This window comes from Cyprinus carpio, chromosome B24 (assembly GCF_018340385.1).
Source record: "Cyprinus carpio isolate SPL01 chromosome B24, ASM1834038v1, whole genome shotgun sequence".
In the NCBI taxonomy this organism is placed as follows: Eukaryota; Metazoa; Chordata; class Actinopteri; order Cypriniformes; family Cyprinidae; genus Cyprinus; species Cyprinus carpio.
The window spans coordinates 4,187,788-4,204,935 of NC_056620.1; the positions used below are offsets into that span (position 1 = coordinate 4,187,788).

Below are 17,148 nucleotides of genomic sequence, written 5' to 3' on the forward strand. Positions count from 1 at the left end.
GCCATCTAGTTTTTAATTTGGAAACATGCACTCTCTGATTCTCTGCCTTTAATGTCTGGCCCATGAAATGCAAAAAGACCCAATATTGAGCTATTTTATAAGTGCATTAAGTTTACAAATTACTTCTTTAATGAATAACCTTCCGAGACTCCATTTGAATGGCCATTATCTGAGTGTTCCAATCTATTGCCTCACCTCCAGACTTTAACATTTATTATACTGATGAGATGCAATTAAAAGAGCAGATGTCCACAAGCTGCTCTCATCTGAGACGAGTAAATAAAATACCAATCCCCTCAATGATATAACTCATAAAAAGACTTTGCTTAGCCGCACGACAGGTAACCAAAGAAAAAAAACTGATTTGTTTATTCTGCAAACCTGCAGTCTACTGATTTCATCTTTTGTATTAGTACTTAAACTATAATTTAAATATTTTTAAATTTATACATTTCCTATATTTAGTATTTGCGTATACTGTATGTAGCCATAGTCTTTTAATTTAAATTGGAATGTTTTATGTTTGCGATAAACACATGGGATAGTGCAATAATGCTTTTGAAATTAAATACATTGATTTTTATGGATTTCCTATTTTGTTATATTTCCCCTAGACACTAAGACAGTGTGTGAACATCCCTGAAGAAGTCCAGCCCTGTCCCAAACAACTAATTGGAATGACCCCATTTAGCAACGTGTCAGGGGAACACGACAACATAGAGAAAGTCAGTGCCTCCACAAATCTTCTGTGGTCCAAACGTAATAGCATGTCATGGTGTCCACAACTAATGCTGGAGGGGTCACAAAAACCCTTATGACTCATGTTAGTTGACGGCTCTTGCTTTAGCAGTGTGAATCCAAGCTGTGGGCAGAGTGAAGAAAACACAATATGGCGTGTGCATAGGGCATATACTCAAGAAACATTTGGCTAGGTTAACCAGACGTCTCTTGTTGGATCCCAGCAATATAAATTTATTCGCTAGCATTTCTCTTACAGTGTCCATGTTACACGTGTAAACATAGACAGATTAAAATAGTAATAATAACGATAACAGTAAATTACTAATATATATATATATATATATATATATATATGTATATATATATATATATATATATATATATATGTATATATATATATATATATATATATATATATATATATATATATATATATATGTATATATATATATATGTATATATGTATATATATATGTATATATATATATATATATATATATATGTTGTTTTTTATATATATGTATATGTATATATATGTATATGTATGTATATATATATATATGTATATATATATATATATATATATATATATATATTATATATATATATATGTATATGTATATATATGTATATATGTATATATGTATATATGTATATATATATATATATATATATATATATATATATATATATATATATATATATATATATATATATATATATATATATAATGTAATTACAAAATTAATGTAAATTATTTAACTACATATAAGAGTGCATTGTCTATGCAGGGAGAGTCAAATTATTATTATTTTCAAATGTTGGCTTTTTAGAGACAAGTTTGGGGTCGCTCCGTTAATATAGTGTTGCATATTACGGTAAAATATGTTACATTTCTCTATATGCTCTCCTGATCTATCAAAACGAGAAGAATCACCTATTTGCATGTCTTTGCACTTCCAATCTATATTGCTTTCTTTACAAAGCAATGATAAATACTCTGAAAATAATCTTCCATCTCAATGCAAAATAACAGTCACACTCCACAGACTCTCTGGCGCATTCTTGTCAATTTGCACTCCACGTTCAAGTTTAAGTGTCTTTTTTTTTTTTTTTTTTTTTTTACTCATCCTGCTCTCATTGTAACGTGTTCACCCGAACAAGACAGCGCTGAAGTCAGAGAGAGGTCAAGCGCATATGAATGAAGGAGAAAACTGTCAGCTACTTTTACATTACAGAGAAAGAACAGCGATGCATCCATCTCTAGACAACAGCTGTGCAACAATCACAGAAAGTTCAGCAGTGAATTTAAATGCAGCTCAATATCTGACTATGGAAAGCATACTGAAAGGCTTAAAAATATGGAACTAGCCGTTTTTTAGGGATGCATAAGTGCAGGTTAATGTTAATAGTTATGTAAGGCTCGCCCTGACTGTTATGTAACTTGTTGGAAAGTATTGTCATTTTTCGTTCTCAAGCGAGACGCTTAGGAAAATAAATACGGCTAACGATGAAATGAAGGTTCGCTCCTTGAAGAAATTTACAAGTAATGCGAATTTTGTTTAATGTTCAAATGTCGAAAAGCTTTGACTTATTGATTTGAATTGCACTTTTGCGTTCAGGCTGCATTTCAAAATTCGACAAAACTCGCCAGTCTTGCTCAAATTAAACGGTAATTTTATTCTATGTTTAACTAGATGATGGCGTCGAAATAACAGTTTATTATCAAAATATTCTGTCTTCTTTTAATAGAGTTGACGGAGAAACCCTTTGGTTTCCAAGCAGTCGCCGATTTATATTTAATATTTTTCAATGTATATATTTCTGTTCTGCTCATGTGGTAAAATTTTTTTTTTTTTTTTTTTTTCGAAAAAACATCAAATATTTATTCCTTGTGACAATTCATAAGCCTCTGCATTATGTTAGAATCGTTAAAGATTTCTCAAAGTATTTTTGTGCTATATCTAAAACAATGCAAAGGGATATAGCCTACGGCTGTAGCATTTTATGTTCTCTGTGCGCCTTTAATGTGATGTTATTAGGCATATTACGTGTGTAACACCTAAATGGATTTTGCCCTTTTTTTTTTATTATTTTTTTTTTTTTTACTTTTTTAATATATAGCTAGTTTGTCTTAAATTCATCTTGAATATTGGGGTTACCACAACAGGCAAACTGACAAAAACAGGCACGGATATCTTAGTTAACAGTCATATCCATCAAATAATCTAACATAGCCACATTGTAATGGCGTTTGTCCATGGATGTGATTGTTGTGCTTTTATTTTCTGGGGGAAATAGGAGTAATGAGGATAACAGGCGAGCGAAACGACTTCCTTCAAAAATGTGCATTCCATTGTACGGATCAATACATAACACTTTCTACTACTACTCTAACGGTGCATGAATGAAAATGTACCAGAACGTTTGAATAGATAGAGTGTTAAATAGAGTCGAACAATTCATTTTATTACCATCATTCACATATCTCAAAACCTAATAACCCGTGGAAGGAGAATATGAACATATTTCGGAAAAAAAAAAGAAAAGAAAAAAAAATCACCTCCGACATAATGCATTCCGTATTCGCCCCTACTGTTTGATGTGCCAATATGTTTATATTTTCCCGAAGTCTGTATCTCCTCCTGTCGGTGGGCTATTTCTCACGCGCATGCACGCGCACGGCAGTCTGCACTCGCGCCTGCACTTGTGCACACCCCCAAGAGGAACATGTAAACATTGTAGAGTATATCGCATTTTCCTTTAAGCGACTAAAGCACCGCAACTAGCGTGTCGTCGGATCACATTTAAAAACAAAAATACATCCAAATGGCCACGAATTAGAAACACTGCAATGTTCGATTCATTAGTTTCATAGCCTTGGGGCACAGTTTAAATTTGCACATGCTAATGATCTTATGTTATCTGAGACACACACACACACACACACACACACACACACACACACAAAGTTGCATGCATGCATAGTAGTCTACTCCTAATAGTACAGACCGCGTGCTTGCCTGGACTTACGAGCGCTCAGATTGCCCCCCTCCCTCCATATGTAGAGGTTTCCTCTCTTATTCTGGAAAACTTTACATTTTCTGACCGTCAAGAAATGCGCAATGGTTAAACGATTTATCATTTTGTAGATTTTAATACCCAAACAGCGTCTTCTGCAGTTGGCAAAATCGCTCAGGGAGAATTGTGCACTGGCGATGATCTTGATGTGCCTAATGGGGCGATCAAGCAAGTTGCAACCAAGAACAAAAGCCCAACAGTGACTCTCTTCTTGGACTAAAGTCCTTCGCTCCTACCATATACTGGTCCCGAACAAGCATAATTATATAAGGCCGTGATGAGAGTTAAGTGCTGCAAACTATTTAAATAAGACCACGTAGAGAAGTGAATTCGTCACGATTTGACATTTTAATGCATTAAAACGTTACTCTGGTGACTTAGTTATTTTTTTATTTCTGACAATAATGAGGGGTACAAAAGTGAAATTAAATTACTTAGAAAATAATTCGTCCTGCTGAATTAGTGGGGCAAAATATAAATCAGGCGCTGGTTTTATTTAGGGCTGAAATGTCATTTTGATTTGTTATTCACATTTCCTTCTTTAAGCGTTAAATCCTAACCATTGTTAACACCATGGGGTTATTGTTGTTGTAGTTATGTAATGATTTAATTTAGACTCCGTTTATTTCGAAATGATAAATAAATAGAAATAATAATTATGTTAACTTGTGGAGTCTCCTCGTTGGTATTTCTCAACCCTTCAATTCAATTGTTTAAAGCACAGTCGAGAAATGAAGTATTGAAGGCATTTTTGTTGTACGTTTAATTCTTTAATATTGTATGAAAAGTAACCAAACATTATTTTGTAAACTAAATTTTACATACCCTACGAACGCATTTTCCATAAATACCGATTATCTCTAAACATGTGTTACCGGTCCTTTACATGCGGATAAATATGGAAAATTGAGTTATATACAAGTAATAATTTCTTGCAATTGCCAATGCAATAGACAGATAGTTTTATATTTTATCACTTACATAAACAAGATTGACACGGAGCTTCAGGCTTTCACTACACGGTTTATCGACATGACATTAAATAACAACAACTTTGTGCTACTCAGACTGGACTGGAGACGAAATGTTGCACTGGATACAAAAGCACATTAATACTAATCGGTTAGGTAAACGTGTAGACTGTGGTAATACTGGGTAATTCACATTTGGTACACATAAACTATAACATTCTTTTCAGTCAAGACTATTCATCGCAATATTCGTAAAACCATTTCATTTTCCATATATCTAGGGACCACATTTTTTCACAAATTCCCTTAAACTGTATTATGACTATTTACAAAATAAAATATTACATTTTAAACTAGGTGAATCTTTATGTACAAAAAAAAAAAAAAAAAAAAAAAAAAAACAGGATGTGACCTGCTGGTAGCATGCAATTTGAGTTCTCTGTGCAGTCTTCCGAAAATATGAAGAAGAAGAAAAAAAAAAGAAAGAGAGAAGAAAAGAGCAAAAGAAATGGAGGAAAAAATCGACAAAAAGGCTGCCAAGAGCGTTGCACACCCCGTCCATGCACTGCTCTCTCTAGACAGCGGTCTCGGAAAACCTTTCAGATTCTTCACATTGTGTGTGTATGTAGGTCCACGCGAGAATAGGCTGACTTTTGAGTCTTGGTTCCAAAGCAGTCTTAATTCTGCAGTCTTTTGAAAATATTTACACGTACCATTCATTAAAATTTGACGAAAGGGTGCTGTGGCTGCTCGTGTGGTGAACTGTGGATGATGCTGGTGATATGGAACTGCTGCTCTGGTTTTCTGTGGAAGGGGACACGATGGTGGGCGGCGTGGAGGACTCGTAGCCGGAGCTCGCTGCTGGGGAGGGTTGGGGTCCTTGAGACGACGACTCGTGAACCTGAGAACCATAAAACTATACTTTCACATGTGCCTCATAATTTCGAATCACAAACTGCATCAACCGATTGCGCCTGACAATTTCTGTCAGATTCTATTTAGCTTTATGTTTAGATTATAGCGGCAGATTTAGTGTTAGCTTTTATATCAAAATCATTTTGGTGCATATAACAACATTATTCAACACATTAAAAACATTGCATAAGAGGCCATAAATTAAAGTAAACAGTAAAAAAAAAAAAAAAAAAAAAGTGTTATTTTTAAATCAGAGCAGACAATAAATAAGAAAAAAAAAATGGAAGAGTTAAAAAAAATTATAATAATGTAGGTGAAAAAAAAGAATATTAATAATGCATGATAATGTTATTGTTACCTTCATGTGTTTCCGGAGGGAGCTGGGATGTGTGTAGGATTTATCACACATTTTGCAGAGATAGGGTTTGTCAGAAGTATGGACGTGCATGTGTTTCTTGCGATCACTGCTGTTCGCAAAGCGTCTGTCACAGCCTTCAAACTCACACTTGAAAGGTTTTTCACCTAACAAAAACAGAACAAACATCTCTTAAAATACGCATTTTAGGATGCCAGCACATGTTTTGTAGTATTAGTATTATTATTATTATTATTGATGTTGTTGTTGTTATTTTAATAAAAAATTGAAAATTTGAGATACATAAATACAGCAAACAAATATGAGCAAATATAAACGCGTTTAAAAAAAAAAAAAAAGTTCCTGTCCATATTCCACCACGGAACACGACTCAGAAATATCTCTTTAAATTTCACCCAGATTGTTTACGTTATTTTGCAACTGTTCTGTACTCCTACATGTTTAGGTTGTTAGATATTATATAACCTATATCGAATAGAAATAATAATCGGCGTACCGGAATTGTGCTTGGCATGAAAATTATCGAAAGGACAAAAAAAAAAAAAAAATAATAATAATAATGAAACGATTACAAAATAGCATTAGCATTATTTGCTTGCCATTTAAGTCCCATAAATACAACATTTACACACAAAATGTTATCAGTTACATAGCAGTGAATATACATCGGGGGTTGGGGTGGGGGGTGTATTTCTTACCGGTGTGTGTTCTTTTATGGATTTTCAGATTTTCCGATCGGGCAAATACTTTTCCACAGCCGGGGAACGGACACGGAAAAGGTTTCTCTCCGGTGTGCACTCTGATATGATTCACAAGTTTATACTTTGCTTTAAACGGTTTCCCTTCCCGGGAACATTCTTCCCAAAAGCAAATGTGATTCGACTGCTCTGGTCCCCCAACGTGCTCCACGGTCAGGTGCGTCACGAGCTCGTGCATGGTGCTGAAAGTTTTGTTGCAGGACTTTTTCGGATTCGTCAGCTGCTCAGGTTCGACCCATTTGCAGATGAGCTCTTGCTTTATGGGCTGTCTCATGTAGCGAAAGAAGGCCCCTGCCCCGTGATGGGCAGCCATATTCATGTTCATGGGGCCATAGCCGTGCAGCTGCGTCGAGGCGTAATGCTCGGACCTGGGGCTCGCGACGTGACCGTATTGCTCGGCCCTGCCGTACATGTCCCCGGAAAAGCCTAGGCGCATCTGACTGTTCACTACGTTGGAGGACGCGTGCGTGGCCGCTTGCTCGTGCAGTCCCGGGAAGAGCAGGTGCCCAGCGGCATCAGAGTGTCCATGTGGTCCGGCGAAACTTCCAGCGGCGGAGGCGAACAGACTGTGCTGCGCGCTCGTGGCGTCTCCGAAGCCCCGATTGCGAAAGAGAAAGTCCCGAGTGGAGTTGAAGGCGGCGGTGGAGTACGAGCTGACATGAGTGGGGTGATGATGGTGTCCCAAGGCGGCGGCTGTGGCGTAGCCGGGCGCTTGCGAGGAAAACGCTGTTTGCCCAGAGCCGAGGTCGTGGGAGCTGTGGTTGATTTTGAAAGCGCCCATACCGTCGGCGAACGGATTAATACCTAAAGCCACTTCTCTGTCTGTAACTTCGCCTGTTGAGTGATGTCTGGTGGAGCCGAAAGTAGTCACTCCAATGGTGGGATACTGTGGTCCTGCGTCCAAGAGCATCTTCAGTCTGCAGCGGAGGAGACTGAGAGAGGAAGAATCTCTAGCAACTGTCTCTGCTTGCTATTTCTCTGACTTGAGTCTGTGCGAGGCGAACTCCGATCCCCTATTCCTATTTACTTTTAGTGGAGAGGAATTTCCTTCTCCTGCTCATCCGATGCGCACGCAAATCATGTGCAATATTGTCTTTTGCGGTTTATCTTCCTGTGGCGCAACTTTCACCTCCTCAGTCAGGCGGTGAGCTTCAGACTGATAGTTGCAATCATTCCTGCAGATAAATGAATTGAAAAGACAACACAGTCCACCCCTGATGAATGGGGAAGGAGGGGGGCAGCACGTGACCCCGTACTTGGACCATCATTGGAGAGGGCGCTCTACCCCTACTAACATTCACTCACCAAATAACAGCCCGCCATGCCTCAGCATCAGTGCGATTGGTCTTTAGCCACTTTGTTTATTTGTGATTGTTGGTAGGTTTTTGACTGTGATTTTGCTCTGAATGCTGAAATTCAGAAAACAGAGTTTAGTGAATGCGTGGCCGAATAATAGCTTTTGTCCTAGACGGAGTACTTCCACGTTTGGCCTACTTATGTGGCAGCCTGATGCTCTGAGAAGAACCTGGCGCGCATCTAGTAAACACTGGCTGAAATGTGATAATAGTGTAGCATGTTCTTGCACGGCATGGAACTTGTGCGTTTCATCCTGGAAAACCAAATGTGGTCATGTTATTTGTAAAAAAAAAAAAAAAAAAAAAAAAAAAAAATTCGTTCATAACCGTGTAAAAAATGCACCTAGCAATATTTATGCATTAAGTTGAAATCGTAATTTTTTTTTAGCACTGGCATGTTATTTGCATCTTTAAAAAAATAAATAAATAAAATAACAATAATAATAATTAATGCACAACACTGTCAACGGTACAAAATAGTAAATATAAGGATTTTTTTTTTTTTTTTTTTTTTTTTTTTTTTGAAGATACTAAATGCTATGTAGGACGGGGCCGCGGTGCTAATGCATAAAGTTTCTGCCTACTTTAGCAGTTGGCATTTCATGTTTGTTTGACTTTCTTGAAGTTTCCACTTCAGAGATGTCTGAGAAAGTCACAGATCTTGCTTATGCAAAACACTTTTGTTGTACTGTTGTTGTAATTTAATAATTGCTTTGACATTTACATTAAATATTTTAAACGAGAAACTCCGTGCCTTCCAAGTTCTTGTTTCCCCTTGTGTGTGTAAAAGTTGTGGGTTGTGGAAGTTGTGAAGTGGGATTTCTCTCTGCAGGAAACTCCGGCGGCTGGAGTTCAAAGCCGCGTGAACAGACGAACCATTAAAATATCATCCAGACTGCAGCCTTCAGCTCCATACACTCCCGAACTCCTTTCAGAGAGAGAGATAGATAGAGAGAGAGTGCGAGTGAGAGAGAGAGAGAGAGAGAGAGAGAGAGAGAGAGAGGGCCAGGCGAAGCTGTTGAGTTGAATGTTTTGTCTGTAGGACGTTATCTTTATAAAAGAAATCTGGACGATGTCTTCAACAGGTGAAAAACGGTAAGACTCGTAGCCTGGGGATGAAATAAGTTTTGGAGGCTGGAATCATTGGGAAATATTTACCGAGCACCATAAACAGATAAAACTAGCAATAACTTTTTTTTTTTCGTTTTTTTTTTTTTTTATTATTATTATTATTTTCTATATATATATATATATATATATATATATATATATATATATATATATATATATATATATATATATATATATATATATATACACAACAATTAAAAACCTTAAAGACTGGACACACTGACGTGGTAGGTGTAATAAGAAATAATGTATTATCATTATTTTTAAATAAATTAATATTTTAAGTATTAATACTTTAAGTGCCATTCAGGCTTATTTTAATATATGTTTTAATTAAATAATTTATATCTACTAAAAGTAACAACATGTCAAGAATTTTCCCTAGGAGTGTGTAAAATAGTTATTTTAACTGTCTGTTAATATGTGTTTGAATTGGCGACAAAGATAATTTCTTAGAAATTGACCTTTTTCTGCATTGGAATGTTTAATCAATGTCAGTGAGTTTGGGCAATAGCTGACTTTCATTCCCGAGTGTTATGTTCTATTGTCTTTCTTGTCAAATTAAACTCGCTTTGTATCTTGTGATACTTTCCCCTCTATCGAGCAAAAAAGCAGCAGAAAAATAAACTTTTAGTTACGTGCTAAAGAAATAGCTCAAGAATGCAACTGCGACCCATTCTACCCTGAGCCCCAGCCATTTGACTAACATCTTCGCTATTCGTCATAGTTCACACAATGTTTACTTATTTATGAATCGGGTGATGTGGTTTTGTCACTAGAAGCCTGACAGATCAATTCATGACCGTTCTCAAGGGAATACCAATTTACTTGCATCAATAACTGAATGCATCTTGACCCTGATTAAAATGAATCCGCCTAAAGTTGAAGAAATGTCCAAGGTCACGCTTTTATTATTTTAATAGATTACAATTGTGGATTTTAGAGTTTTGTTAAGTTTTGTGTTCACATGTGATCATAATAGGCCTACATGAACATAAAACGATCACAATGGCCTTCAGATGAAGTAGTGTTTCCGTGAAATGCGATTTTGCAGACTTGCAATTACAGATTTACTACAAAAAAAAAAAAAAAAAAAACTTGTCACATTATATACCTTTGAATGAAGTTACAAAACAAAGTAAGCTGGGGGTGGGGGTGTTAACTGTTTCCATTTTTCATGGAGACACATGAGCACCAAAACTGTGTAAGAAACACATCGCAATTCACCAAAACTTCTTTCACCTCCTCATGATGATTTAAACTGCTTTGGGTTTGCTTTGACACAGAGCCTGTTTATGGCTTATTTCATTGCGTATTGGAAAATGATGTTCAATGCCATACAAAGAAAGAAACAATAGCATTCAAATTTTATTTACAACGTCAAGGAGTTTTGAAAAACACTTTACTTTATGATATTTTTTTGATTAAGCAGTCATATATTTTATAAAACTGTTTGGAGAGAGAGAGAGAGAAAAAAAACACTTTTCTCCTTGCGGCAACAAGGACAGAAACAGAAATATATATATATATATATATATATATATATATATATATATATATATATATATATATATATATATATATATATATATATATATATATATATTTATAACATTATTGTTTTCCTTCCTACCACAAAAACAGACAAAATGCACACTTCATTAGATAGCTAGCCTATTGTTAATTGTTGTGAATCGTATTAAACATTCATCTTATGTTTAACCTTGTGGACATACATACCACTCAGACATACATTCACAGACATATCTGTTAAGTCAGTTTTATTTCTTGAAAGATTAGCATTCGCGTGCAATGCCTTCTAGGCAAAGTTCAAAGAAAGTTACTAAAACTCTTGAGCCTGTTTTCATGAGGTGGCCACTGTCAGTAGGCTTTCAAGCTTTCTATACAAGACAAACGCAACAGCCGGTTGTTGATTCATGATTGTACTTTATTTATAACAGGTGCATTGTCAACAGTGTGTTTATTAAATATCGGTAATCTGTTGTGATAAACTTTAACGCATCGGAAAAAAATTGATTAGATCTGTATTAAGATTTTTATTTAACAGCTAGTCGAGCTATTTTGTCAAGACTTCTTTGCTGCCATGTACACTTTTGATGAAGCACCACCTCCTGCGTGCCTTATCCGCCGCCGCTGAACAACCGAGGCCGAAAATTACCCCCGACCATAACAACAGGTCTTTTGCGTTACTTTTTCTCCCCTCCGGACAATGGGCTACCTTCGCACTTTTCACAAGACACCGATCCCCTGACGACGTAGAAGGACCGTTAGAGAAAACGGGAGGCGTGAAAACTTTTTTCGACAAAAGGATTAAATACAGAGAAAACGGATTCTGAGCAAGCTCCATGCAACTGCAAACTTTACCTTTTTTACTAACCGCCGTTTTCGATGTTTATTATGGAGCCCCTTCAAAAGTTATCTATAACGGAATACTAGACAGAACCTATGGCGCAAATGTTTTTTTTTTTTTTTTTTTTTTGCATGCAAGTCCATTATTGCGGTAAGCGGCTAAAAGCGCAGTCGCCGATTTTCCACAGCTGTGATATGAAGAAAGGTTACATTGCTTCGATGTAACTTCGAGATTGCAGTTAAAAGTACAATAACCTTTGCATAACAAAAACATTTTTTTTCATCCGCTGCCTGAGGCTCGGCGCATGCGCGCTCTCTGTTTGCTGTCACTAAAACATTTTTCTTCGCATTGGAAACTGTCACGAGTGACGTCAATCACAGAGCTCTGACCAATTAGAGCGCTCGGTGATTGTTTGGCTCCACGGGCTGCAGCGCCTACCATGAATCTCTATTCAGTATATCAAAGCGTCCTGCTGCTGCCTCTCAACCGAATGGGATTCCACGTAGGCACTGAGATAGCAACTAAACTTTAGGGGAAGTTTAATTTTTTTTCTTCTGTATTCTTCAAAGCGATTAAAATATATTTGTCATCATCATTATTATTATTTTGCCTGCTGTCAAGTTATTCTAAAATTAGGAGTAATGAGCGTGGATGCTTTGGGAAGCCCTGTGATGGACCCCGCGTTTTCCAAACGGAACACGACGCTGAGATTAGTTGACTTGGCAGGGGCTCACCACCATCACCATCATCACCACCATACCCCTCAGAGCGTGACAGGCTTCCCGGGGTTCAGCAGCCATCCACACTCAATGGCTCACTCGCACCCTGGGGAGATGACTGCGGAACCCCGCCTGGGGCCGAGTCCATTCGGGCCAGAACACATGGGGCACTCCGCGGCCCTCAAAATCAGCCCAACCCATCATTATCCCCACCACCATCACCACCACAATCATCATATTGCAGGCCACAGTGAAGTGGTCTCCAGTCAAACGGGAGCTTTTGGCCCGGTGCAGGCGGCAACGGTCCCGTACTCTATGTCTCACACGGCCCAGGCGCTATCCGCAGGTAGGGACTTCCTCATTCGCCGAGATTTGACAGCTCAAGCCATGCCCGTGCTGACCGATCAGACTTCTGGTTCAGCCTCTCACCACGGAATGTTTGTCTCAACAACAGGTAGCTATCCGGGACACTATGGTCATCACCCCGACCCTGGGAACCATACGCTCTTCCCTGGACTTCATCACGATCAGCCATCTACCGGAGCACCAGGTGGCCAAGCCTTGAACGGACAAATAAGGTTAGGAATACCTGCCGAAATGTACGTTCGGTCTGATCATTTGAGTCAAGTAGCGAGCTCCAGGGCAGACCCGTTTGCTGCTTCTCCTCTGCACGGATACGGCGGGCTCAACCTGAACATGAATCTCAGCGCACATCACCACCACGGAGCTGGCGCTTTTTTCCGATACATGAGGCAGCCGATCAAGCAAGAGCTCATCTGCAAGTGGCTGGAGCCAGAGCACTCGGCGAAAAAACTTTGCTCCAAAACTTACAGCACCATGCACGAACTAGTGACACATGTGACTGTGGAGCACGTCGGAGGACCGGAGCAAGCGAACCATATCTGTTTTTGGGAAGAGTGTCCGCGAGAGGGAAAGCCGTTTAAAGCAAAGTACAAACTTGTGAATCACATCAGAGTGCACACCGGAGAGAAACCGTTTCCTTGTCCGTTCCCCGGCTGTGGAAAAGTATTTGCCAGATCGGAAAACTTGAAAATACACAAGAGGACGCACACAGGTCAGTGGCTTAATTTCCCGTCCCTTAGGACAATATAGTTAAATGCTAAGAGCTCGTAAAACTCCTCCGTCACTAGACATACCGCAATGAAGATGAAGTGTAAACGAATCGATGCACAGCAACTTGTTTGCTAATGACGTGAACTAGCTTGCAAGCTAAATAGAGGCAAAGTTTGTAAAAAAAAAAAAAAAAAAAAAAAATCTGCTTTTAAGAAGGTTGGCCTTTAAAAGATTTTATCGAAACATAATATATGCAGTGACTCATAAAGGATTTTCGCAGAACACTGTCATCATCATTGTTGTCACTGTTATTTGGTTAGTTTTAATAGGCTACTTGTATCTAGTTTACGCTAACAGATTATTCTTATTTAACAATAAGTCGTATTTTTGAAAAGAAGGGGAGAGTATAATGGTGGAGCATTGTGGAGTGTTACTGTTTCTGATTTCTGGCTTGCTTTTTCTAATCGTGTGTTGTAAAAATAATGTATTCCTTACTTCATCAGATTGCTTACAGCTTTGCAGCCCATCCATATGTTTGGGGCCTACTGAGTCCAGTTTAGTCGGCTGACGAAAATAATAATATAATAATGATAAATAAAAGATGAAGCGGTAGGGTGCTGTCTTATGTTAAAAACCCAGAATATTTATTTTCCACAATAAATCGTTTATGGACATGTAATATCTGTTTATATTACAATTACTCTAAGTTGTACACAAGTATTTATGGTCACATTGCAAACTGCTATACCCTACTCTTTTGCTACATTTCGGAAACCACAAACACTCGTTAAAAAACAGCACATTTGTTCAAGTACTCAGTTATCCCTTCAGAACGATCTACAGGGGCATGGTAGCATTTTAGATAGGCTAGTGTCTTGTTTTGCTTACACTACAACTTTTTGTGTGTCTTCCAGTTAGCCTACCCTTGGTCAGTAACCCTTTTCCCCCTAAAGCAGGCTTTAAAAAAGAAACTGTCCAAAACGACTGTCATTAATTGCACTAAGGGACATGATGCCGTTATTTCCATGTATTTCTGAACTGCAAGTTACTACGCATAGACCATAGACTGTAAACTTGCAGACTCACCGCATGCAACAAGTTCTGAAAGAGTAAATCAAGCGTGACTTCACAGGATAAACTTTACATGTTACTAAATGCAGCATATTAATAAAATGCATTAGGTTTGTATAGTTATTTGTATTAATTGTAATGCTCTGGAGCTCTTTACAGCTAGAGGCAACTGGGAGATTTATATATATATTTATATATATATATATATATATATATATATATATATATATATATATCAGGTTTAGTAGAGAAGGTCGATGTTCGCCAGTGAGGTTGTTCTTTTTTTTTTCTTTTTGCATAATAAGCAAGGCTGCTACGTGTAACGTTTCACTTGAACTACATCTAAGATAACAGTTTCTTTCACTTTTTGATGTGTAACCAACGGTATGTATTATTTCTGTGCGATATTCCGGAGGGCAGCCGCATTATTTTCTTGCTTGGGCGGTATTTGAATCTTTGGTTATGGATATGGTTTCCCAAGGGTCTCTTCCTTGCTGTTTTCTTGTAGTACACTAATATTCTTGATTGGCTTTCTCGGCCCAACAGCTGAAGGTCAAATTTATATTCAGCAAGCAACTGTAATTAGACAGCAGCAATTACGTAGTCTTATAAACTCCTGGAGCTTATGTCCTTCGGAAATAAGCGTGATGTGATTAAATGTAATTAATTCAAACATTTATATTGCCTGGCTGCCTTCTCCAGCAGCTATTATGGTTACAGAGGGACAGGCCTAATAGCAGTTCAGATGGTGGGTCATATGTATTTTATGAGATCTTTCTGCTCTACATTCGAAAAGTAAATGAAACTACTACGAGGGCACACGCTTTAAAGAACGGATGCCAAATGATCTGTAATTGTGAAAAGAAATCATTGCTGTCTGAGAGTCCCAGTCACAAGGGGCCTGCCATGAGAGCAGACAGAGCAGTAAAAAGATAATCACGATATCATGGGGCTCATGTGACCAGATTTACCCTGTACAGTTTTATATTCGTTCGACTGATGTAAATTATATTTGCGTATGTGCTCAATGTGCAATTATGTGCTTTACCTGTATTGATCATTGTCACAACTGTTTTGTTGTTTTAGGTGAAAAGCCTTTCAAATGCGAGTTTGACGGCTGTGACAGACGGTTCGCCAACAGCAGTGACCGGAAAAAGCATTCCCACGTACACACTAGCGATAAGCCGTATAACTGCAAAGTCAGAGGTTGTGACAAATCGTACACTCATCCCAGCTCATTGAGAAAACACATGAAGGTGCACTGCAAGTCTCCACCTCCGAGTTCTGGTTACGAATCATCGACTCCATCTCTTGTTTCTCCTTCATTGGACTTGGGAAGGGAGCCAGCTCCCTCTGCGCTCTCTGAGCCTCTCTCATCATCGTCCCAGCCGGCCAATTTAAGCGAATGGTACGTGTGTCACAGCTCCGGTGCCAATGGCCCTCAGACCCCACCCAGCGGTTCATCCACACCAGGCCATACAGAGGGGCCAACGTACGGCAATCCTGAACGGAGGGACGCCTTCTAGCAAAATGCAGTATTCTTTTGGGAAAGTGACTAAAAAGACTTTCACATCTTATCATATGTGGACAGTCCGTTTTGGACTGAATGGTCGCAGGCTGACGCCTGTGGAAGTCAGTTCAAAGAGTAGGCTTGTTCACTTTTATTGCCTTACTGAAGGATGCACTGGCCCTTTGACAGCTAATGTCACTGCCTAACCACCAGTCGATATAAAACACGTCCCGGGTGTCTATGTTTCTAAATAGGGTACCGACCGTACGCATGTCACTGTATTATTTTGTAAATTCCGCTTTGATTTCAATATCTTTTTTAATTTATTTTTTAATCGGTAAAGAATTTCTTTTTTCTTTTTCTTTTTTCTTTTTTGTATTATTGAACCAAAGTGCTTAATTATTAAACCTGTACAGTTGTAAATGACAACGTTTTAATGTCTATGTGTGAACAGTAATTTTGTAAGGTTTTGTCTTTCAGCAATTTTTAAGTGTTTGCTACTATACTTTGTACAAAATTAATATTTGGGATGATCTGAATTTCATAAAGACGTAGACTCTTTCCTCTTTTTGTGCTTTCACCAGCCAAGCCAATTTGATGGAAACAGTGTTATTGTATTTGATATGAAGGTTCATTTATGATTAGTCATTAATCAATGTGGTTATTTTGTGATTTTGTAAAACTTGTCAGCAATCCATTTTTATGAAAAAAATATTAATTATCAGAAGAGACCTTAAAATGTGTACCGAAATGCCTTGTAAGTTGTCAGTATTTTGAATAAATTGTGTATGATGCAAAGCTAAAAGACCTCATACATATATATATATATATATATATATATATATATATATATATTCCAAGTTATACGATATTAAAATTAGGCATAATCTAACAGAAAACACCTAAACGATTAGAATATACACGACCCTAAATGACTCAAACATAATATTAAATACCAGCCAACTTAAAATAATTTTAATTCTCTTAGCGAATCCCTTAGCGATAACTTGTTTTATATCCTTTTGTATCGCTTATACACACAAATATACTCCAGCTTTGCACTCCAATTACATGG

At 37.7% G+C, this 17,148-nt stretch overlaps 2 protein-coding genes across 3 annotated transcripts; one reads left to right on the forward strand and one right to left on the reverse strand.

The window, feature by feature from the left end:
• Nucleotides 1-4,576: 4,576 nt before the first annotated feature.
• LOC109049002 (zinc finger protein ZIC 1-like) lies at nt 4,577-8,031 on the reverse strand. Its single transcript, XM_042752531.1, has 3 exons — nt 6,783-8,031; nt 6,067-6,230; nt 4,577-5,694 (listed from the first exon to the last, which is right to left on the reverse strand). The coding sequence occupies exons 1-3, from the start codon at nt 7,750-7,752 to the stop codon at nt 5,497-5,499; spliced, it is 1,332 nt and encodes a 443-aa protein (XP_042608465.1). The 5' UTR covers nt 7,753-8,031; the 3' UTR covers nt 4,577-5,496.
• Nucleotides 8,032-11,055: 3,024 nt separating this feature from the next.
• LOC109049001 (zinc finger protein ZIC 4-like) lies at nt 11,056-16,871 on the forward strand. Of its 2 annotated transcripts, XM_042752530.1 has the most exons (3): nt 11,062-12,764; nt 12,873-13,493; nt 15,650-16,871. In XM_042752530.1, the coding sequence occupies exons 1-3, from the start codon at nt 12,341-12,343 to the stop codon at nt 16,087-16,089; spliced, it is 1,485 nt and encodes a 494-aa protein (XP_042608464.1). In that variant the 5' UTR covers nt 11,062-12,340; the 3' UTR covers nt 16,090-16,871. The 2 variants fall into 2 exon arrangements, with proteins under 2 accessions (XP_042608463.1, XP_042608464.1); XM_042752529.1 differs by having other exon boundaries at nt 11,056-13,493.
• Nucleotides 16,872-17,148: the final 277 nt, after the last annotated feature.

Bases quoted from the DNA above. Each gene is read 5' to 3' on its own strand.
- LOC109049001 (XM_042752529.1), top strand. From the start codon at position 12,341: ATGAGCGTGGATGCTTTGGGAAGCCCTGTGATGGACCCCGCGTTTTCC. The intron at 13,494-15,649 runs GTCAGTGGCTTA...TTGTTGTTTTAG, and splicing joins ACACAAGAGGACGCACACAG to GTGAAAAGCCTTTCAAATGC.
- LOC109049002 (XM_042752531.1), bottom strand. From the start codon at position 7,752: ATGCTCTTGGACGCAGGACCACAGTATCCCACCATTGGAGTGACTACT. The intron at 6,231-6,782 runs GTAAGAAATACA...TGTTTTTGTTAG, and splicing joins CCATAAAAGAACACACACCG to GTGAAAAACCTTTCAAGTGT. The intron at 5,695-6,066 runs GTAACAATAACA...TATGGTTCTCAG, and splicing joins CCCTCCGGAAACACATGAAG to GTTCACGAGTCGTCGTCTCA.